The sequence below is a fragment of the Castor canadensis genome, chromosome 10 (assembly GCF_047511655.1).
Source record: "Castor canadensis chromosome 10, mCasCan1.hap1v2, whole genome shotgun sequence".
NCBI classification, from domain to species: Eukaryota; Metazoa; Chordata; class Mammalia; order Rodentia; family Castoridae; genus Castor; species Castor canadensis.
The window spans coordinates 31721842-31745888 of NC_133395.1; the positions used below are offsets into that span (position 1 = coordinate 31721842).

The following is a 24047-nucleotide window of genomic DNA, read 5'->3' on the forward strand; positions in this document are numbered from 1 at the left end:
AAGTTCAACTTCTCTATGTTAATGGCACTAATTTCTCTAATGATTAGTGAATTTTCAATTCCTTTGGGGAAAAAAAGCTTTTGAAAGTGAAAATATAGCTTAGTAATTTAAAAAAAGTTAACCAGCATAACATAGAATATAATAAATTGTGGTCAGTATAATCAATCAAATTGGTTATGATATTATAGACACTCTACAAAGATTCTGTGAACCAACAGTTCATTTTATTTTTATAAGCCTTCTGTTAATATGAACTGCTATGTAACATGAACATATGCAACACATTTTTGTAATCCATAACCACTACTTCTCACAGATTATTTGTATACCCAGATTTTGAAATGCATGCAAAGAAAATTTAACAAATTATAGTGTATAAATGATACATGTCACATGATTTTACCTATTACCCAGAAATCTACTTTTTTTCTTTTTTTAAAAAAACACAGTCTATAAAAACTGTGCCTGGGATAGACTGAAGGTTGACCCTAGGTGAAATTGTTTCTGTGTCCTCTCTAGTTCAATAAGCTTAACAGACACCTATAGTAATGCATTTCTAAGGAGCAAACTCAAACTTCCTTTAGAAATGGGTCACAGAAATCATTTTGTTCAATGCCCTTAATGCTACAAATAATGCGGCAGAAATACGGAAAGTTTAAGTGATTTTCTAAGGTCTTTTTGTCAAACATTATAAGAAAATTTCTCTCGTGGCATTTCTTTTACAGGAAAAGGAAGTACATTTTGCTGCCTTTAGCATATTTTTCAACAGGTGAATAATGCCTGTTAATCCAAACTCTTAGGGAATAAAGGTGAGAAAATGAGGAACTTGGTAACACTGGAAACCACCATGTACACCAAAACACAAATCTTCAGTGTAGAAGCTTTTCTAAATAATTTAAAGAAAAATGTGTAACTTTTAATTCCTTGAGTAATACTTTTCATCTTGATTGATGATGTACCTGCCTTATTGCATCCACTGTGCTGAAAATAGAAAATAAAAGCAGTTAGATACACAATTTCGGTACAAAAATAAACCCACAACTAAAATTTAAAAAACAATCTTTCATCTAGGGGATGAATGGATCTAGACTTCCATTTTTCCTTCTACTCCTGAAGCCACTCACTGTGGCTTTTGGTAATAAGTATAGATGCCAGGTATGCATATTGTGAAATGCCTCACAACTTATGACATCTATAAACCCAATGCTATGGAGTGCACACAGGCAAGAAGGAAAGCATGAGGACTTCTAAGTCTTTTGTGTACCATACCCCTAAGCCATGTCATGAACGTTTGGAGTCTGAAAGTTTTAAGAGTTACTACCACATACATCAAGAGCTGTGATACAATATTGGATCATAATAAGACTGCAAAATTAGAAAGAAAAGTGACTATGAGAACTGTCTGGGGAAAGCAGAAAATAGAAGGCAAAGTAGGAATATAATTAGGTTTATTCTTGCAATTGATTCTGCAGCCTGATGGAACGTGGGCTTCTGAATTTTTTTCAGAGCATCTTCCAGCTGTAACCTCCCAGGAGCTCATTAAGCTTGCACATTTGTCATTATGTCCCATACTTTGGGTCCCATGTAGGAATCCCAAATGGTTCCTTGCATTCACTACACCAAGACACCAGAAAAAGGAAAGGTCTTTTACATGGTGTTACTGACCTTCTCCTCAATAAGTGATTTTTATCTACTTATTATTGAATCTAAAAATAAGCACCTGCCTAGCAAGCGTAAGGCCCTGAGTTCAGACCTTAGTATATTGTCCAAAGAACAAAACACAATCTAAAAATGAAATGCAGATACTGACTTTCAAAGAGTAATCAAGTTTCCTAGGACTTTTATTTTGCTAACTTATTGTGTTCTATGCACATCTTTTTAATCTACTTTTAAACGTTTCATGCTTAGTTAGTAGGAAATGTTAAAAATATATGACATGTCCTTAATATTTTCTTCTCACATTATTGATACAAATTAACAGTCCAAATTATAGGAATATTTTGTATTACAGTGTTTAAAAGCTTAAATGCTATATTTAGTATAGAACTGACTCTATTTTTTCATATAAAAGTAACAATAAAAGGCATTTATTTTTAATAACCAAATTAAATGAAAAAACTACTGGAGGTGTAGCTCAAGAGGAAGATACCTGCTTAGCAAGAGTGAAGTCCTAAGTTCAAACCCCAGTCCCACCAAAAATACACACATACATCTATCTGAACTGGGCATGGTGGTATATGCTTATAAACCCAGCACTCCACAGGCTGAGGCAGGAAGATCAAGAATTCAAGGGCTGTCTGGGCTACACAATGAGACCCTATTTCAAACAACAACAAAAATACGTACACTCGAGTGCAAGTATAAAAGCTTATTTAGAGAAATGGATTTCAATTTAAACAATAACTTCATCAGAGATCTATTTTTGTATGAAAAATGAACATTTTCTAAATAAAACATCCTCTTTGCTTAGTTGTATCTATGTCCTGTCTGATAACGGAAGACAAGGTAAATGTTCACTGATTTTATACCACTAATCAAAATACTACCACAGTGTATCTATCCACTGCTGAATTCCTAACTAAATGTACACAAATATACATGTGTGTGTGTGTATGTGTTTGTGTATTTGGTGGTATTGGGGTTTTGAACTTAGAACTTCGTGCTTGCTAGGCAGGCACGCTATTGCTTGAACCATGCCTTAAGCCCCTTAAGTAAATACAATCAAATGTTTTCATTTACTGAAACCCATCATTCTCAAGGACACCAATGCTTGCTAATATCAGTACAAGTGGTTGTTCTCACAGAGGGTGACACTTACCCATAACTTTAGAGTAGCAAGGTTCACAGTGTATTGTCTGTCTGTAAATCCAAATACTGTCACCTGCTTGTAGATTTTCCAAAGGTCGTTTGCATATTTCACACTAAATAAGAGTATAGATATATTCATACATAGATTAATGTTTATATTATAAAGTCTAGATTCTCAGGGGAAGGGATATACAAAGCCTTTTTAGTTCACTCAAGACCATCTTCTTTAGCAACTCTCAGAGCCTCAAGATAAACCATAGAGAAATTGACCGTGTATTTGTCTATAATCATTTTTTATTTTTATTTATTTATTTTTTTGTTGGCCCTGAGGTTTGAACTCAGGGTCTCACACTTGGTAGGTAGGCACTCTACCACTTGAGCCACTTGCTAGCCCTTATTTGTGAGGGGTTTTTTCCAGATAGTGTCTGCTTTCCAGGGCTGGCTTCAAACTGAGGTCCTCCTGATCTCTGCCTCCTGAGTAGCTGGGATTACAGGCCAGCCTATTTGTGTGTGTGTTGGGGGTGGAGGGCTTTGCTTACAAAGCACTTGCTCTACCTCTTGAACCACACCTCCAACCCAGTCTATAGTCCATGTGCTGAGCTGAGCAGGTACATGTCAGTGTCTCTACCACTGAAGTTTCCACTTAACTACCCATGGAATAAATATGATTTTTAATTGATCATGCCAAGGATGCAAACCCACATTTATCATTTGCTGACATAATGGAGAGCTATGCCATCCAGGAACTGCCTTATTGGGCAAAACAAACTGCTAGATCTTACAAGGTTTAGGGGGAAAGTTTGTATTGAGTTGTGTTGGTCACAGAAGTAGGAAAAGTACTAGTCTCTGTTTTAGACATGGTCACTGCTGATTGGTTGACTTCCAAACAGAAGGCAGTCACTGGTTGGCTGTCAGAAGTGTGCTCAATAAAGCAAATTATCATTGGTAAATATGACATATTTAAACCCGTTCACGTGATTCTCTATTACCATGGCTATAGAATAATCTGTCTTCTTCCATGAGTTCAGGGAACATTTTAACTCAGTTACATTCTATAATTATATTGAAAATGGAAATTGGGTTGGTGGAGTGGCTCAAGTGATAGAGCACTAAGTAAGTGCTACCTAGCATTCATGAGGCCCTGAGTTCAAACCCCAGTACACCAAAAAGAAAAAAAGAAAGAAAATGGATATAGGCTATTCAAAATACAATTAATGAAAGTTATTTCTATTTACAGAAAGCAGTAATTAGAAAATTTTCTATTTAAATGGGTGAGATCATTTGCATCAACTATATAATGCCAGCACTAAAAAGGGCTCAGATTTGGTCATTTGGCACTCAAATTGACTACACTATTAGATCTAGCTAAAGATTTTTAAAAATGCTAATGACCAAAAATCATCTCTGAGATCCTTGGTTTAACTGGGGATGATCTCAAACATTCTGCTTTTCATTCTATTTTTTCCCCTTAATCTCTCCAGATAATTATAATATGTAGCCAGGGTTGAGAACCACTGGTCAAGCCACCTATCTTATTTTACAGGTAAGGAAACTGAGGCCCAGGTAATTTAGGTGATGATCCAAAGTCACATAGCCATATTTAGTGACAAAACAAGAACTCATGTTTTCAGAATCTCAGTTCAATATTTATGCAACTACACCAAAAGCTAAAATTTGACCTACTGCATATTATTGTGATAACAAATGATGTGCCTGATGAAAGCCAAACTGTGAAGCATTCAGTCAATGAAAATTTACCATTATTTAGTAAGCCACAGTTACAATTAATTATGGTCTCAAAAGCAAACTGAGCTTAACAATTGCTAAGCCTACTAGCCCTAGTTTCATGATGAAAGAATTGATAGCTTTCTTCTCAACAGTTTATTTTCCTTTTTTATTTCATTACATTTGTTAAACATATATAACAAAATATAATATATAATATAATGCATGATTTATTAAAAAGCTACAAAACTTTTATAAAAAGAACAAGTGTTTATGTTTTTCATAGAGTAAATCTCTAGAGTAAGAGTGAGTAGATGTATCAGTAATCAACTCTAAGCCTAAAGTCAAGATAGTAACTATAAACCTTTAATGTTTAAGTAATACATTTTTAATGTGGGTTATGGAGGTTTTTTAAAGCTTTAACTTCATTCTATGTACTGAAATAAATACCTTTACTAAAGTCATTATGCAATTTTACATTTAGTAACACAAAATAAAAACATGTTTACCTTGAAGCAAGTGGAATGGCAGCAAATTTGTAATTCATCTAAAATCATTTTAGTTTCTACACCCAAGGGTTTGCGGCAGTAAGTGCACATATCTCTTTCAATGACAGACCTAGAGAGAAATAAGCAATTAAAAATACATTTGCCACCCTATAAAAGACACATGTATTCACTATAAAGTCATGTGGAAATGATATGCTAATTTTAATGATACTTCAAAATGAAGGAAAGTCCAGAGTTTTTTTTTATCTTACTAATAGAATTGATTGTCTAGTTACCCCACAGTGATGTCAAAGAATTATCATGAGGGAAAGTCAGATTCTAAACTCATCAGCAATCCAGAGTGCATCTGCCTGGACAAGGATGTTCAGTTTCCTAGTTGAGCTAAGACACAAGTACCCCTTTAAGGTAGAAGAAAGGTTTTAATTATTAATTTAAACATATCACTTTACAGATTGCATGGGAACATTATGCTGCAGATTAATATAAATTTATAACTCTTGAAGTACTCAATAAGCCAAAAACAGAAATCCATGCAAGAGTGTGTTTATAAATTCACAAATGATGTGTCTATAAAACTCTTGATTAGGGTCCAGAGTCACCAAAACATTCCTCTCATTGTCATGGTAAGAGGAAGGCTGTAGGAATGCCTACCATGACAACATTCACACTATAGAAAGATGTAATCCTGCCACAAATTTGATGATGAGGGGAAATGAGTTTTCTTACTTATTTTGAATACCTAATTTTCAACAATCTATGAACTATAGATCAGCAGAATCCAAAAACCTTAATCACACCAAAACCCTATGAAAGTATCCTTCTTCTTTTGAAAAATTGTAGAACTATCTTTAATGGACCTGGTAAGGCTTACTAGCATGAAGGCCTGAAATTTCGAGTTGGATACATAATGAGATGGTAAAATAGAAATAACCAATACTTTATAATGTTTAAAATGTACCGGGCATTTTCCCATGCACTTTCCTAACAAAAACTCATTTCTTCTTCACAACATCCCTGAGAAGTCAGTGTTATTACCTTCAGCATCCTTTTGCAGAGAGGGAAACTGGGACACAGAGGGTAAGTGAATTGTTGCTGTCACTGCAGCAAGTGGATTTGAATAGAGCCATGTGGTTCCAGAGACTTTGGCTTGCCCATGAGGCCTATTGGGCTCCCCACAAGCTATGTCCACTCCCAGAGGAGAGAAAATGCAAGCAAGAAAAAGTGAGAGAGGAAAGGGATTATAGTAGATAAACCTTGTCTGGATTTATATTTTTAGTCATTCCAGTAACTTCTTCCTAATGCTTATATTAGTATATAAGTAATTCCCTATTTTAAGTCATTCTCTAACTATTTGCTTTTATATATTTAGCGAAGGGTTCCCTATGAATTATCCATGTGTGTATACATAAGTATGTACACACATGCTAAAACTTTCCATGTAAGCCTATAAACAATTCAATAGTGGAAAATAGAACAAGGTATGGTGGTATACACCTGTAATCCCAGTTACTCAGGAGGCAGAGGCAGGAGAACCATGAGTTCCAGGACAGCCACACAAAATTAGTGAGACCCTATCTCAAAAACAAAAATAAAATTTTAAAACTCTGGGAGTATAGCATGAGTGGCAGAGCAGTTGCCTAGCACATGTAAGACTCTGGGTTCAATCCCTAGTACCAAAAAAGAAAGGAAGACAAGAAGGAAAGTATGAAGGAAGGAAGGAAGGAAAGGAGAGAAGGAGAAAAAACTAGAAAATAGGAATTCTCTATATCTGTCCATTCCATAGGCACTGAAGTGGACGCTGAAATGCAAAGGGTGGTGAGAAGGTCTCCCCTGATGACAAGCCCTTTCCACTGGGGAAGCCAGTTGAAATGGAAAACCATCAGATAAATGTGATATAATTTTGCTGCCTCCTCACTCATATTTCCCTTAGCAAATGGGCATGGGTTTATGTTTTCCAAAACATATATCGAGTACCTGTTAGGTGCCTCAAACACTGCATTAGAAGCCTAGGTGACACAACAATAAGATGTGTCCTTACTCTCAATGAGTCACATCTCTAGGCCCTGCTACAGAGACCCACCGTCAGTGGAATATCAGACATCTGCATTTCAGTTTGTTTCCAGAGATTGGGTTGAAATGCTAATTCCATTTACTACACGAAAAATCTACTGGCCACACTCTCCTGAATGTCACTTAGGGGCCCTGTTAGATATTCAACAGTAAAGAGAAGACTAGAGAGAAAAACCTGAGTGGCTTCTTCACCAGCACTGAATAAATACTCATCATTACCCTCCTCCTGAGAGTTGAGTTGGGTCCAGAGTGGGGTAAAGCAGCATACCCATGCTTGTAAGGTGAGCTGGCTTTGGAAAACCACAAGGAGGGACAACAGAGGACAGTCTAGTGATGCAAAGAAGCCTTGATGCAATAATTTGGCAGACTGGAGACTCCTGGGAATCACCAACAGCAAAAGGGTTAAGCTGGGAGGCAACTTGAAAGGCATGGAAAGGACTCCTGGAAAACATGCATCAAAATGAGAGAGCAGCAGCAGTCAGGAAGGTAAGAATCAGGTGTATGGGCTCCCACAAACTCATATTTTGAACTCCTGGTCCCCAGCTCTTAGTGCTACTTTGGATGGTGGGTGGCTGGAGGAAGTAGGTCACTGAGGGCATGCCTCTGAAGATTATACCAGGTCCCAGGTCTCCACCTCTCTCTCTGCCTCCCTATCCTCTATGAGGTAAAGAAGCTCTTCCACCACACGCTTCTGCCACCATTGTGCCCTGCCCAAGTGCACAGGGTCAGCAACCACAGAGTCAACCCCTGAAACCATGAACCAAAATAAATCTTCCCTCCTTTAAGTTGTTTCTGTCAGGTATTTTGTTGCAGCAATGCAAAAATAGTTAAAAGAGTGTGCACGTGTGCTTTTTTGTGTGCTTGTGTGTACAGTTTTGTTTCAAAATACAGACTTACTCACCTATCTGAAGTTGAGTAAACAGTTTGTATATATTTTCCGGAGATATTCTCCTGGTATTCTTTCTTTGGTGATTTACTAGAAACCAAATATGAGAATCAGGCAGTTTTTTCCTAATATTACCTAGTACATACCCACACACAAGTAAAAGAAATCACACTCACTCTCCTTCACACAGCCTTATCATTATTATTCTTTGTGATGTTGCAAGCCAGGATGATGTCCTGACACCTTCTTAGAATCTGCATAAGTAATGATGCACAAAACATCTCTAAGCTGATGTACCCCTGAAGTAAATAGAGTAGGGTGGGGAATATAGGAACAAGCATGAGCAGATAAAATTGTCATTTTTCTTGTGAAATTTATACTTGTACCTTACTTCTTCACTAAAATGAAGCTATATGCAATCAAACATAAAGGAAATAAACAAAGAGCAAGGCAAGCACAGTCACACCAATACCATTCACAGGGAGAAACAGAGACTCTTGAACTTTCCAAGAAAGCTCTAGAAATTTCTATTTTCATTTGAACACATCCAAGAAAGCATAATTTAGAACGAAAGCAAAGGGAGTGTAATTATTAAAAGTCATCTCTTTTTCATTTTGTAGGTTGTCCCAGTTTGTCAATGCCACTCATCGTTGAAGATAAATCTGTCACCAGTTGGCTCCTCACAATTGCTTCCTGGAAGTTATCAAGATGGAAGCATGATGTCCCTACAGTGTCACACAGTGAGTGATAATTCTACGTCCTCACTTGGGACTTGTTAAAGAGAAATCTCTCTCTTCCTCCAAATTGCTCATAGACGGATAGCTATAGAACTAAGACATCTGTCATAAAACACATTACCAACACCACCAAATCAGAGTTTGCATATGTGTAGGCATGACTCATACAGCACTTCTCTCCCTCTTATTGATGAGGAAACTGAGCCTTGAAGGAATAACTTTGCCAAGGCTACATGGTTAGTTAATGACAAACAAGGACTCACCCCCAAATTTGACTCTAGGGACTCTACACCACGCTACAGTCTGCTCGGGGCAGATTTTAGGAAAGTTAACGGTGCTGAAGGTGCATTGCTATTCTTGTTTGGTTAAGGAGGAAAACAATCCTTCCAGAATACTCTGTCATTCAATCTATTCACCTGTTATGCCACAATTTTATCTTTATAGTGATGGTTCTCAAATGTGAATCAGAAATAGATGATGAGTTTGTTAAAACACAGATTGCTGGGCCATACCTACAGAGTTTCTGATTCAGCAGGTCTAAGGTCGGGGGGCATTGAAGAATTTTCATTTCTAACACAAGTTCCCAGGTGACATTGATGAGGCTAGCCCAGAAATCACAACTCTAGAACTTAAATACTTATTTAGATCATCCAATGACCATGATTATTTGTCAACTACTTAATATCAGAAACATTATAAAGTATTATATGCCTAGAATTTAAAAGACTCATAATTGATTGTTTCTTTGAAAGAAGCATTCAATAAAATGATGACATCTCTTGTTAAACAGAGATCATTTCATAATTACAAGTTTGAAATAAATATTTAAAATAAATTTCTAATACCTATTCTCCACATATGTCCTTGTATACACAATGGTGTCTTTAGGTCCTGGGTGCCTGGTTCCAGCACTGGAGCTGCAAAAGAAACCATTTTACTTCATGTAAAATGAAGGATAATTTTTAAAAAGGCTATAATCTAATTCAACAAAAAATTAATGCTTGTATATTCCTTCTAAACTATAATTATTGAAACATAAATATTAAAGTGCTATGAATGAACTTCTGCATAAATTAATTCTGTCTCAGTTCCATTTTGTTCTCAACTTCCACGTCTTTGACCTACTTCCGGAGTATTATTATGAAAATTGGTCACTCAGTAAATTTGGTGTTGAGTACAAAGATTATTTCAAACATCTGTGTAATATACTGTGGTGTCTGTTTTCCTGATGTCTCTATTTGCATTTCTAAGCATGAATTTCCTGAGAAGCTGCAAATAAAAAGTGGACCTTACCTGGCTATTATGACATCTGATTTAATGAAATATTTAGACCTTGATAAAGAATATCAATACCTCTACTTAGCGGTGGAGTGTGTTTTGTAATTGTGGACTTCTTAAGGAAAAACTCTTATTGTTTTCCCATCCAGATGTCCCAACACTAAGTTGCTAGCTCAATGCTTTGGTATTAAGTCTGTTTACATAAAACCTCACATAAAATTAGAAATTTCTGTAACTTTGCAAAGGGTCAACTTTGATGTGGGATTTACAACCAAAGGGAAACAAGATTAGTGGAATCATTTGTTTTTTAATTGTCTGCAGTACCTGAGATTATTCCTGGCTTCATAGGAATAGACAGAGGACTCATTGGGTAGAGCGCTGGTGAGTCCACTGACTTGGCCATCCAGCCTGACCAAGCAAACCCACATATTTGGCACTTAAAATCAAGGCCACTTAGAAGTTTTTTGTTATATTAAAATTCTGCTCAGTGTTATTTTACACACAGTGAACCTCTTTACGTCTGTCTAGTTTCTGCACAGCTACAATTACATATGTGTAGAACTATTTTGCTGCCTCCCAGAAATCACTATCTTACCTTTAAGAATAATCCACAGGCATATGCGACATTATATAACTTGAGGATATGATACCTTTTTATCAAGGGTAGAAACCATCAGAAATTGGATCCCATGACGTTTTCACAAGAGCAGTGTCATTTTAGAAACTTCTTATGATTAACATATCTGAGAATTTATCAATTTAATGAAAATTATCCCAGGGTTGCTTCAAGCATTCCAGTTTGTATCTTACTTTTAATGAAAGGCAACACTTTGAAGATTGCAGAAGAACTCTGACCTAGATTTCTGCTAATCTAAAAATGTCACCATGTTTAATAGGGTGTAGGCACATTTACTTTTTCCTATGGAACAGAGGAAATTCTTAATGCAAGAACAATGAAAATTTTTGCTCTCTTCCTCCTCCGTGCTTGTAAATTCTGACATAGGAGAGATGTAAAACTCTACAGGACAATTCAGATCTTACTCAAGATTTATGATTTTCAAACTGTTATTCTCATTTCCAAATAGCTCTTAAAGGAGAAAGCAGGGTGTGTGTGCGGAAGGTAATGTAACTCAGTGGTAGAGTGCTTGCGTAGGATGCACAAGGCCCTGGGCTCAATTCCTGGTAAAATACACACAAATCTATTCACATATCTCTGACATACAAAAAATAATTTTCTGGGTTTATGGCAGATATTCACAAATATGCCCAAGTTTAAATAAAAAGGTAGAATTGTTGTTATTAGGTTTCTAACATGATTGTTAGAGTATGTCATTCCAAGAATAATAAACCTAACTAGGAACTGTTTAAAGATACTCAAATCAAGTGCTTGTCTAGAGTGCATGAAGCCCTGGTTTTGATCTCTATCACTACAAGATACATAAATAAGTAAATAAAATTTATTCAAATCACATTACACACAATAGAAAGTCCAACTGAAAAAACAGGTAGCTTCAAAGGACAAAGGTTATCAGTAAAATTGAAATGTATTTGCATTGACCTTACCAATATAAAATCAAAATTACCAGTTTACAAAATTCACAAACAGAAGAAGAAAATAATTTGCAAACAACACTATTATGGACTGAATTGTGTTCCCCAAAATTCATATGTCAAAGCCCCAATCCTCACCCTGACTATATTATTTCCTCATTAATCCCTCCCATAAAAACCCATTTCATGAATAGGCTCAACTAAAAGTGAAACACCTCTCAAATCAGATTAAATGCCAAGTTCCTTAATTATACTTAATCATTTACTCATTAAATGATATTTGAATGAGGTCGGTTAGTTGTATGCACACTGTTCTCAAAATAGTGGATGTGTTTCAGAACATCAGATTCTACTAAAAATTAATCTTCCATCATTCTATCAGAATTTTTTGGTATCTTTTAAAAAAGGCAGAAAAGGATTTGGAGAACTACAGCAACAGAAAGAATCTATCCCTCTGTTAGATTCAAGAGACTTCTGCAGACATTATGGGAGAAAAGAGAGCCAGCTCCTCTTTCCCTAGCTTTTCCACTCTGCAGAAAAATCAACAATATTATTTCTTATACACACACACACACACACAATTAATCAATTAACAAAAGGCAGAGGTGCTTTAGGAAAGTAAGAAAAAATAGGAGCCCATTGTTTTAGGGTTCATTCATGTGTAAAGGGAATAATTGCTAAATATGTAAAAGTTATTAATTCCTTCCTAATTTAAGCAGTCTGTAACAATAAAGTATAGCTTCTATTTCAATCTTCCTTGTAATGGCAGACAAAGTATAACAGTTTTAAAGCCATTATACTCTGTGGTGTAAAAAAATTTTCAAAATTAGGTACTATTTTGTGGCTGTGAGGAACTTATGCATTTGTAGCATGAGGTATCCAATGAAGAGTCTCAGAGTGGTTGCCACATCACTGAAAACCTACCAAGCAGCAGTAAGTAAAAATAAATTCTCACAGCTCAAGTAAAGGGCTTTCATTTTCTATGACATCTTTTACACTAAGAAATAGAACAGGCCTGAGTAAGAAATTCTAACAAAATTAGAATTTTGTTATTTTTTTCCCATATCAGCTATTAAGCACCTGGTACCATAACTTTTCATATTTAGATTATTATATATATATATATATATATATATATATATATGCCTATATACATATATATATGTATGCACATATATATATATGTGCATACATATATATATGTATATAGGCATATATATATGTATATAGGCAGCACTGGGGTTTGAACTCAGGGCCTAGCCCTTGCTAGCTGGCATTCACTCTACCACTTGAGCCATGAACCCAGTCCTAGATAGTATTTATATTTAAAAGCCATAGCACAATTCAACTCTCCAAAAAATCTAAGATTACAAAATTCATGCAGAACTTTATTTAAGAAATAAAGTAAATTATAATGAGCCTTACCTTCCATTCTTATTTTCAGACACATGAGAATTTACTTCAGTTAAATTTTCTGGGTCCTGGCCTCTAAAGGAATGTACATATATATCACACTTGTAGAAAATGAGCAGATATTACAATAAAAATTTAAAATCAACACATACTATAGGACGTATTCTTCAGTGGTCAATAGAAATATGGGGGATTGGAATTCACACATTGAGCTTTTTGATACAACTCATGGATCAAATAGGAAACTGTGGCCAGGGGTATAGGGCAGTGGTATAGCACTTGCCAACACGCAAGAGGCTCTGGTTTTGATTCCCAGCATCACACACAAAAAAAGATGTGGATTATATTATCAGAGAAAAACAAAACACGAACCTTTTGGAAGATATGGGAAACATGATCTGAAAAGACACCAGTGGTTTATATCTACAGTTAGCTAACTTTTAACTAACTGTGTCTTTGAGTGCTAACTCTGTGTTTTCACATGGTTGTCTCAAGATCTCACAAAATCCTGCAGGACAGCATCTGAGGCAGGGAAAGACTGAGAGAATTTTCCAATACCAATTAAATACTGGAAGAGTAGAGATTCGAAGCCAAATCACTTGCCCATCTAAAATCAGCTCTTGGATGTTTACCTGAAGACTTCATTCAGGGTTTTGGGATCATAGAAACATGGGAAATCAACCCAACGTTTGAATTAACAATCAATAATGCAGATGATAAATATGGTGGTTAGATTCTTAAGTCTTGGACTGCATTAATGATTTTGATACCTTTCATGAGATACAAGGTCCTCTGGTTATATATTATTTATATGTTTGATATAACAATGCAAGTTCTTTGGTTTTTTTGTTTATATTTTTGTTTTTGAGACAGGGTCTCACAATGTTAGCTCAGGTTGGCCACAAATTTGCCATTCTCCTGAGTGCTGAGTAATAGGCATGGGCCACCACATCCAGACTTCTGTTGTTTTCATGAGTCTAGAAAAGGTTTTGTCAGGAATCTTTTGGGCAGGAGAGTTGTTTAGGAGTAGAGCATTGAGGTCCCTCTGTCTCCCAACTTTCTTTGGTAAATTAGTCAGCCCTTTTAAGCTTCATTTTGTAAACAAGGTTATTAATTCATCTCATGAGATTATGGTGAGAAAAATAAAATAATGCAATGACTGTATTTGTGGGTGAACTGAATAAGAATAAATGAATAATAGATAACAGGGGTATAGTGATGCAGCAGTGGGCATTGTTGATTCCACAACTTTGAAGGACTGTTTTTGTCTCTTTCTTTCTCTCTCTCTTTCTTCTTTCTCTTTCTTTCTTTATTTCTCTTTTTTCTTTCTTTCTCTTTCCTTCCTTTCTCTTTTATCTTTCTGCTTTTCCTTTCCTCCTTTCCTGCTTTTTTGTTGCCATTTTGTTTTGTTTCTTATTTTTTTTTTTGAGACAAGATCTCACTATGCAGTCCACTATGTAGTCCAGGTGGGCCTCAAACTTTTAATCCTCCTGCCTCCACCTCCTGAGTGCTGAGATTACAGGTGTCCACAGCCACACCGAGTTTCATTTTTATTTCTGTCTTGAATTTTTACATCTCTAGCAATAATTCCCATTTTTAAAATTCTTTATATTTCTGGTCCTTAGTATTAGATATTAGGCTTAAAATAAGGTCGTTATATACAAAATCAGTATGATGACTCCCACTCAACAAAATTAATATTCATAAGGATGAAAAATACTATAAAATATGCTCATCTTTATGTGGGGTGAGATTTCAGACTTTGTACCTAATATCCAAGCCATCAATAATTGATAAAACATGCAAATTAGGCAGTATTCCATAGTCATGCTTAGACCTCACAGTTAAAATACTAGTTGCATGCTTTTGAAAATGTAGAAATTAGGGTAAATTTACTTTTTAATGTGAGTTACAGTAGAAATATATCAATTAAAAGCATGCTACTTCAGAAGTAACTCAGATGTATCAAAATCATTTGATTTTACAACCTGAATGATGCAAAATTCAGAACTGCATTCCTCAACATAACTGCTAAAACAGAGAAATCAACCTCCCAGCTCACATCCTGCAAATTGAGAAATGGGTTAGAGAAAGCCCTAGTGTTCACTAATTGCTGAAGTTACCTTCCCGGCCTCAGAGGCCACTAAACCATTTTAAGGGTCTTAGCAATTAAGTGATTCTCCCCTTAAGGGTTTAAATAATGCTTTGGCAAATATTTGGGGATAATGGAAAGTAGGGTCTACCATGGCCTGTGTTCCACAAATACTATGTGAAGACACAAGGTCAAGTCAACTGTCTATAAGTCAAAAAATGAGGCCAGTAACAGATTCTTTACTCTTAGCCTGCAGAACTGTGAGCAAATAAATTTCTGTGTTTAAGCCACCCAGCTTATAGAATTTTGTTAAGGAAGTTCTATAAAATGATTACAGGTCTGTTTCTACCTTCATAACATGATTGCATTTAGTTTCTCAGCCTGATGGTAGACATCCTCAATTCCTCTGACACTTTCCTCTTATGACTACTGCAGACACTGCATCTTTGCTCTGTCTCTGCCTCACTCAAGCTCTTTTGGGGCTATGGTGATTGTGAGGAGGAAAAAGAATGGGTTTGGATCTCACAAAGGAGAGGAAACCAGGATCTTACAGACCCAACAACTATAGCAGAAAACCCCAAAACGAAGCTATCCATGCCTTCAAAGAAGCACACCAGCAAAGTGGTGCAAATCATCAAAGTAATTGTATTGTTGGTTCACAGAATTCTGTTTATTGCAATAAGCAGTACCACATATCTCTGGCTGAATGGATATTAGATTTAATCTGAATCATCTACATTAACATTTAAATTAAGGTAGAAAGTTCCAGGCTATGCAAAGAACAAATGTTTATTTGCTTCAGTTATTCAGCAAGATTGGAAGATCCAACAAAAGACGTTCAGACTGACCATAAACTTCCCAAGTTAAAGCAAGTTTTTGTTCTTTAATTAAGACCACATCTACTGGGTGGTATCTTTTACACTGTGGCAGAAGATGAAGAACTGTGACTGAAAGTGTGAACAGGTTTTTTAAGAAGTCAAGTCAAGTGTTGCTGGGTTGAGCAAATGCTTAATTACACAAACTTTCTGTGGCAGTTACAGTGAAAGGAAGAACTTATTTGTTCATTTACGAGCAATTAGAATTTACTCCAAAAAAATCAGTTCTGTGTACATAGAGAAGTGCTAAAGAGAACAATGTTGTTTACAACAGCATCAAATAGTACTTGTTAAGTGTAGATTTCAGAATATTTGGAAGAAAGTATGAGTTATCTAAGGGCGAGGCTACAGAACAAATTTTGAATATAAAAATCAACTCATGTTATAATAGTGTTTTCCATTGCCATATTAAGGAGTGTAACACTCCCTGTAGAGTAGACTAAGGAAAAACACAGAGATTCTGGGGACCAAGGAATCATACCTCTTACTACATAACTTTTCCTAAGATAAGCTCTAATAAGAAAAGGTTATTTGCTCATCCTAATTGCTCTCCCTCTCTCAGGTGAGTGTAGGAGGCATTTATTAATAAGCAGCAATATGTTTCTCTAAATGCAGCTGACTTAATTTGTTTATGTAAAATATCAAACACACTTACAAAATGCAAACTTATAAAAATCTACTATGGTATTTCTTTTATGTCAGGAACAAAATCTTAGGCATTAAATTTTAGTTCAAAAGGAATATTTGTCTCCTGAAAAGAATATTGAATACAGTGAAATGACTGGCACAATTTCTCAGCTTGTCAACATAGCAAAATGGGCCCAAATGACATATTTTCATAGTTCTTTTCAATGAGGATGTCTTAAAATTTTTATATTAAAGAAACTAACAGATCCATAGAGAATTTAGACATTTTAAATATAACATGTAACTAATAAGTTCAGTGGCTCTGATTAACTGTGGCTCATTGAGATTTTCATGAGCAAAAGATAGTCAATGGATCAAGCAGGAAAACTGGTCATAAGAAAATAGATGTTCTCAAAAACATCTAGAAGTACCTAATACAGACGTGGTATGTCAGATGGGCTTCCCTAAATCTGAGTAAAAGAGACCCATAGTGATGCATAGAATTTACCTGTGCAATAGCAACAAAAGAGGAGTGAAGAGTGTGTAACTAGGAGGGTGTGGATAGCGTTTGCTGGTGAGTTGAGGGTAATAGGAGATGGAGAAAGCCCAGGCGGCCAAATCATGCTGGGCTTTATTGATTAGGTTAGGGAACATGTCCATTACCCAATGGCAATGAGAAGCTAAGAAAGAATGACACTATCAGATTTAGATTTTAGGAAAATCACTCCACAGATTGGTGAATGGCTTGAAGGGCACAGGGCAAGAGTGGCAGCAGAGGAACCAATTGAAAGCTGAATGGTGATCTAGATTACAGTACTGGGGATGATGCATATATTGGACCACTTCCTGCGATTATTAGGAGAAAATCTCAAAGTGATTGATTGATTGATTGACTAATTGTGGGGAATGAGCAATAGAAAGAATCAAGGTTACCTCCTGGCTTGTGTCTTGAATACAAATATGAAGAAGGTAGAAGGAACTTTCTTCCTCTTGTAATACTGAAAACTTGGAGATAATGTAAATGAGACGCCCTAAAAAAGATGTAAGTATAATACCACAAACAGGAATTTTTTTCTCTGCTCGGGTTAAGAATGCTTTTATTGCTTGTAAAGGGCTAGTGTCATTAGATGCACAAGGTGTACTTTTCAAAATCTTTTTGAGAGCAGAAATTTAGAGTTTTAACAGACTAGCAACAGTTTGTCAGCTACAGATAAATACACGTTTCCCCTCAATGCTGGTTCATGTTACCGCTAGAATTCATTTAATTTCTAGCTGAATAAATGAAAATTCTGTACATATCTGCATTGTTTCAGGTTGCTGGGCTCCTAAAAGCTCAGGGATGCCTGCTTACTTTTTGATGGGTGACTGAAGGTTATTCAGCCCCTAACTGTAAATTAAATATATACAGCTTCTGGAAATGTTGTCAAGGTCCACATGAAAGAACTCTGATTCACTGTGGTTATACCATTAAATAATCAGTGCTTGTGTCCCATTGACTCAATGTGAAAGTGCATTGTAGCTATTCTTCTTACTAAGAAGTGCATTTAAAATACCCTTTTGTCTACCTGCCTAGAAATCAAGATGGTAGCATGAATGTACTGGAGATACAGGGGCCAATAAATGGGACGAGGTCACTCTTTTCCAATAGTTCAGTACTTTCTGCCTGCCTGCTTGATGATAATTTTTGAACATCCTGGTGAATTATCATCAAGTCTGGTATGCTACTAAAGAATAATCAGGCATAGGTTAGATCTGTGGACCAAGCTGACGTCTTAAGGCAGCACTGTGGTCAACATTTAAAATTTCCCTTTTTATGGTAATCATATCTAAGTAAGGAAATTTTCTCTTCCTAGGGATATTTGATTAAGAGTTGTTGAAATACAAACTGCTTTTATGTACAATTAGCCTCTTGCAGTAAAAAGAGAGACCAAACTCTCATGAGAAAGATACCATCGTCAACATAATACACTTGCCAAAGAGAGAAGAGGCGGGGGGCAGGGAGAAAAAGAGGAGACAGAGAGAGAGAGAGAGAGAGAGAGAGAGAGAGAGAGAGAGGAAAGAGATTTTTTACTGTTATTTATTGTACAATATGGTTATTAAACCTAACTATTTCCAATATGATTGGAAACCTTCTAAAATTGTTATGGATAAAAAGAAAAATTCACCTCAATAAAATCACTATGAAGAAATTATTCTACTTAACAAAGTTGTTTCCATACAATTATCATTGGTAGGGTCCATATCAAAAGCTTGTTATTATTTCTGCAATTAAAAAAAAATCTCTGTGCAAGAGTTGGTGGTGTAACTCAGTAGTAGAGCTCTTGCCTAGTATGTGTGAAGCCCTCAGTTTGATCCCCAGCATTGCAAAAATAAATAAAAATTAATATATGTATACATGCACACATACATATGTATATATGTATGTAGCCAGTGCTTTCTCTCCTCCCTGTCATTTTAACAATAATGCTTTAGAGAAAATATATCTGATTATAGTCCTTTAACTAGGTATGGGAGGAAGATTGATATATGAACTGTACAGGATGGAAAGAAGACAGTCTGAGCTCACATAACCACAGGTGTTTTGTTTTTCCTCTAGGTAGTGGTTTCAGAAGTATCCAAGTTTACATCCAGGATATATTTTTTTTCTTTAGAAGACTATTTAGTATCTTTGGACTATAGTTTCTCTTTCTATAAAATAAGGTGCATGAACATGTACCTCAAGGGGCTGCAGTGACAGTGAACTGCAAGCATATTACCAGAAGTAAGAACTTTCTACATAGCAATTATTCTTCAACCACCTACGTGCTTTTCTACTTCAAAGACTCCAAAGCCCCAGAGATAAAAACATGCAAACAGAAAGAGCAAAATAAGGTACTGATGTAGAAAACAAGGTAAGATTCCAATCAGTGTGTCCTTTATCTCTTCGTGGGCTCAAACTACATTTTGATAACTTACTCTCCTCATCCCAGGATGTTGGATTATAATGCCCAGCTATGTTTTTATTTTGATAAAATTAAGTCAGCCAAACAATTTAGACTTATTACACACTGTACACTGTATCTGTTATTTCATTATCTATTAATAAAGCACTTTGAGTGACACAATAGCAAATTGTTGGATGGCTTCAGAACCCAAGGTTAAAATCTACTGTCATATTTTGTGAGCCCAGATGAGCTGTGGATTTTGGAGACCCTAATATCCTATCCAATGTGGTTCAACTTTTTCAAAATATTTCCTTATTCTTACCCATTTTTCATTTCAGTCTTGAAACTCTATTTCCTATAGACAACAAACACTAAACTGTGACATATAAATAAGAACCCAGAACTTCTTCTAAAATAGTGTAATTGATTCCAGTGGGGTGCAATCTGTTTCCTTGTTGACAAGAGGCACACAGGTGTCCTCACTTGAAACACTAAAGAAAAATAGAAGCTTCCTTCTAAAAAGAAGAAAAGAAAATTCCTACCCCACAGCCATGGGACTATGTCAAAATTAGTCAGGCAAAGTCATTTACCAATTAGTGCTTCTGAGAGCTGAAGGTTTCACTTTAGTAAGATTGTCCAAGTCTTGGCTATTCAAAAGACAGCAGACAAAGTTCAGATTAGCAATGGGTTTGGGGGTTGTGCTAGGTCACTCATGCAGCAGTATAAATCCGCTTCATCCGGGGCTCCAGTGTCTGCTGGAGATCCCTCCTTGGGTTTCTTCTTCCGAATAAAGCCTGTGCTTTTCAGTCTAACAGTTACAATAAGTTGCACTGACAACTTGCTTTTACAAACCTTCATACAAAACATTTTATATTTAGCTTATCACAGCACCTAGTAAGAACCCCCAGAAAGTACCGGAGACTGAGTATAGAGTTCTCAGTTAAAAATAATCATGCTAGGGGACTGACTGCAGTAGAGTGCTTACATAGAATGTGCCAGGACGTGGGTTTGACCTTCAGCAAAAAATAAATAAAGTAATTAACCAGATGCCAGTAGCTTACCCCTACTTGGGAGGCTAAGATCAGGAGGATCCAGGTGCAAGGCAGCCTAGGCAAATAGTTTGAGAGACCCCCATCTCCAAAATAACCAGAGCAAAATGCACTGGAAGTGTAGCTCAGGTAGAAGAGCACCTGCTTTGCAAGCTCAAAGCCCTGATTTCAAACCCCAGTCCCATCAAAAAAAAAAAAAAGGCCAGGCATGGCAGTGCATATCTATAATCCCAGTTACTCAGGAGGCAGAGTAAAGCTAGCTCAGGTAAAAAGTTAGCAAGACCCTCACCTCAACCAATAAAGCCAGGTGTGGTGGCTCTCTCCTATAATCCCAGCTACAAGAGAGCCCAAAGGATTGTAGTCCAAGGCCGGCTCTGGGAAAAAAACTTGAGACCTTGCCGGAAAATTAAGCAAAAAATGTGCTGGCGTGTTGCTCAAGTGGTAGAGCACTTGCTTAGCTAGTGCAAGGTCCTGAGTTCAAATCCTAGTAATGCCAATAAGCAAAACAAAAAACAAATCTGCTTCATCCATGGGCAACAGACATATGAAAATGTGAATCAACTGCTTTTATTTGATTACCTCTGATTGCTTCTGATTACTGCAGGATTCACTTTGATGAGGCTATCCAAATCTTGATTTCTTTACATAGAAAAATAGAAAGAGAGCAGGTTACTAATAAAGTTTTTTTATACATCTGCTTAAATAACATGAAAAAAAAATATTCTTCCTGACCAAAGAACATGAAAAACAAGATAGGACTATTACCTTTGGTTGGTTGTGAGAATTTCAGGATTCACTTTGATGAGTTTATCAAGGTCTTGATTTCTTTAGGGAAAAAAATTAAAGTGCTTGGGTTATAGGTAATAGGTTAAGGACACTGAAAATGGAAAGAAAGGGTTATACTGTGTGACACTGTTTCCGTATATAGCAGCCATGATAAATGCTTTGTAACCAATCCAGGGGAGAAAGAATTACACTATAAGAGAAGAAAACTCCCTCTGACTTTATAACTTCTTTGCCTGAGCAACCTACAAGTGTATTTGGGTCAAGAGCTCCACAGGAAACATCTAGTAACTAAGTTTTTTGTTCTGGAATGTTTCAACATTATGAAGATACAAACCAGTTTTAGTGTCTTTGCCATTTTAAAAATCATGGCCAACATAAAATCTGGCAAAGAGAGCTCTAGAAGTCCATCAGAATTATGACTTGTTTTTACTCTAAACTAAACTGAGCTCAGTCATTCACAGTTAAACTACACAGATCTTCTGGAAAGTGTACACTCTCATTTGAAGCTCTACCAGTTTCTTTTCTCAGACACAAAACAGTATTTCCTTCCTTGTGGTTTACCATTATTCCCTGCCTCAGTGTAACTCCAGTTTTAAGGCCTGGAAAGTAATACTTTTTCAAAGTATCCCTCTAAAATACCCCTTTAAAAATTACAGTTATTATCATAAACTGTGCAAAATAATGAGTCTCACTGTGACATTTCCCTGCACACAGGTGTCCTGCTTTGGCCATGTCACCTTCCCTTCTACAGTCTCCTTCCTTCCCCTTCCCCTCCCCGTTCTCTTTCTCTTCCCTAGTAGATTCTCTCCTACTTTCAGGTCATTATCAATTGTTTTTAGTTTTCACATATGAAAGAAAACATGAAACTTGTCTTTCTGAGGCTCAACATGGTGTCGTCCCATCTGGTGAAAAGTATTTCATTCTTCTTCATGGCTATGTATATACATATATATATACATATATATCACATTTTCTTTTCTGTTCATCTGGAAAAGGCTGACTCCATGATTGACTATTGTGAATTATGCTGCAAAACACATGGTGGTATAGATATCTCTATAATAAGCTGACTTTAGTTTCTTTGGGTATACACCTAGTGTATGCAGGATCACATGGTAAATCTATTTTTAGTGTTTTGATGAACATTTCTACTGATTTCCATAGTGGCTGCACTATTTTACATCCCCATCAACAGTGTATAAGGGTCTTCTCCCCCCTCCAGCATCTATTGCCTGGACCAATGAGTAAGATAAATGACCCTATATCCTCCTGATAGAGCCCACTCTTCATATCAAGGTTAAACTAGGAAGGGCAAAGAAGATCAACTGCAGGCAGACCTCTCCCCCTCACTTCTAGCAGCCATTGTGCAGAACCATTTGGGGAGGGCCCTGATTTCTCACCATTCAGCAATCCCACCCTATTGGATAAAACTCCAAGCCCCAATGCTTCTAGAAGGTTTGGTACTTAACCAACTGCCCGCTTCACACCTTGATGTGCTCGCCTCACATCTTGATGTGCTCTTATGCTTCCCTATTTACTCACTCTGTACTATTTTCCTATTCTTCGTGGTTCTTTGGTGTCCCTGGGGCAGCTTCCTAACCTTAGATGCTATATCTAAGAGCCTTAGAACATGAATACACTGTAACTGTTAACAATTAACAACATTGAGTATTTTTCCATATTTTCAGGGCTTCCCACTTGCTAGACAGGCACTCTTACTGCCTGCCCTTTTTTGTGATGGGATTCTTCTTTTTTTTTTTTTTTTTTTTTTTGGTGGTACTGGGTTTGAACTCAGGGCCTCAGACTTAGCTAGGCAGGTGCTCTACCACTTGAGTCATTCTGTCAGCCCAAGATTTTTCAAGATAGGGTCTCATGAACTATTTGCCTAGGACTGGCTTCAAATTCCAATCCTCCTGATCTCTGCCTCCTGAGTAGCTAGGATTATAGGCATGAGCCACCAGCATCTGGCTCCACGTATTTTTTAGGTATTGTATTTCTTCTTTTGAGAAGTGTCTGTTGAGATCATTAGCCCATTTTTTGTTTGATTTACTTGTTCTTTTGTTGTTAAATCCAAACACTTTTAAAATATATGCCCAAAGAAATACATGGCAGGGGTTATGGGAAGAGACTATAGGACTGATGCTATCAGCATCCAGTACCATCTGAGACAGCAACTTGCCTGAACTGTTCCCCTCAACAGTCCTTTTTTCCATTTGGAAAAGTAAAACATATATTACTCCTCAAAACCACTGAAGTGGAGTTACAAACCAAGAGGAAGCCATGTAGAAACAAGTAAGTCATCAATAAGTTCTGAGCAAAGTCTCTCCTTCCTTTCCCAGACCTGACTTTCCATAGAATGTTCTTCCCAGATCCTGGCTTCCCTCACTTGGACTTCTAGTAGTTCTCAGATCTCCATGGGAGATGGAAAGTGCCTCCCTGAGTTTTTACTGTTTGAATTATCCCCAATAATAGCTGGTGGTGTGGCTTACGTAGTACAGCACCGGTCTCACAAGTGCAAGGCTGTGCAAGGTGCTGAGTTCAAGGTCTAGTATTGTCAAAAAAAATAATAAAAGCTATCTCTAGTAATAATATTCTGAATTAAAGACAATCCACTGCTATCTATAAATATAATTAAAAGAATGATCGACAAGTAAAACCTATCTAAAATATCATTTCCTTTTATAAATGGATTGAAAAAATCTCATAAAATAAGTGGA

At 36.5% G+C, this 24047-nt stretch overlaps 1 protein-coding gene across 8 annotated transcripts in view; it reads right to left on the reverse strand.

The window, feature by feature from the left end:
* Positions 1-202: 202 nt before the first annotated feature.
* The window catches only part of Scel (sciellin), a 106835-nt gene continuing 82990 nt past the window's right edge, over positions 203-24047 (reverse strand). For 5 of the 8 annotated variants that reach the window (XM_074043184.1, XM_074043180.1, XM_074043185.1 and 2 more), the window contains 8 exons: positions 21310-21369; positions 21124-21183; positions 12990-13052; positions 9581-9652; positions 8014-8088; positions 5043-5151; positions 2819-2921; positions 203-981 (listed from right to left, as the gene is read on the reverse strand). In XM_074043184.1, the coding sequence (XP_073899285.1) occupies positions 965-981; positions 2819-2921; positions 5043-5151; positions 8014-8088; positions 9581-9652; positions 12990-13052; positions 21124-21183; positions 21310-21369 (559 nt within the window). In that variant the 3' untranslated portion in view covers positions 203-964. Of the gene's footprint in view, positions 982-2818; positions 2922-5042; positions 5152-8013; positions 8089-9579; positions 9653-12989; positions 13053-20085; positions 20143-21123; positions 21184-21309; positions 21370-24047 lie in introns of those variants that run through there. The other 3 variants (XM_074043186.1, XM_074043181.1, XR_012436194.1) reach the window with 2 other exon arrangements.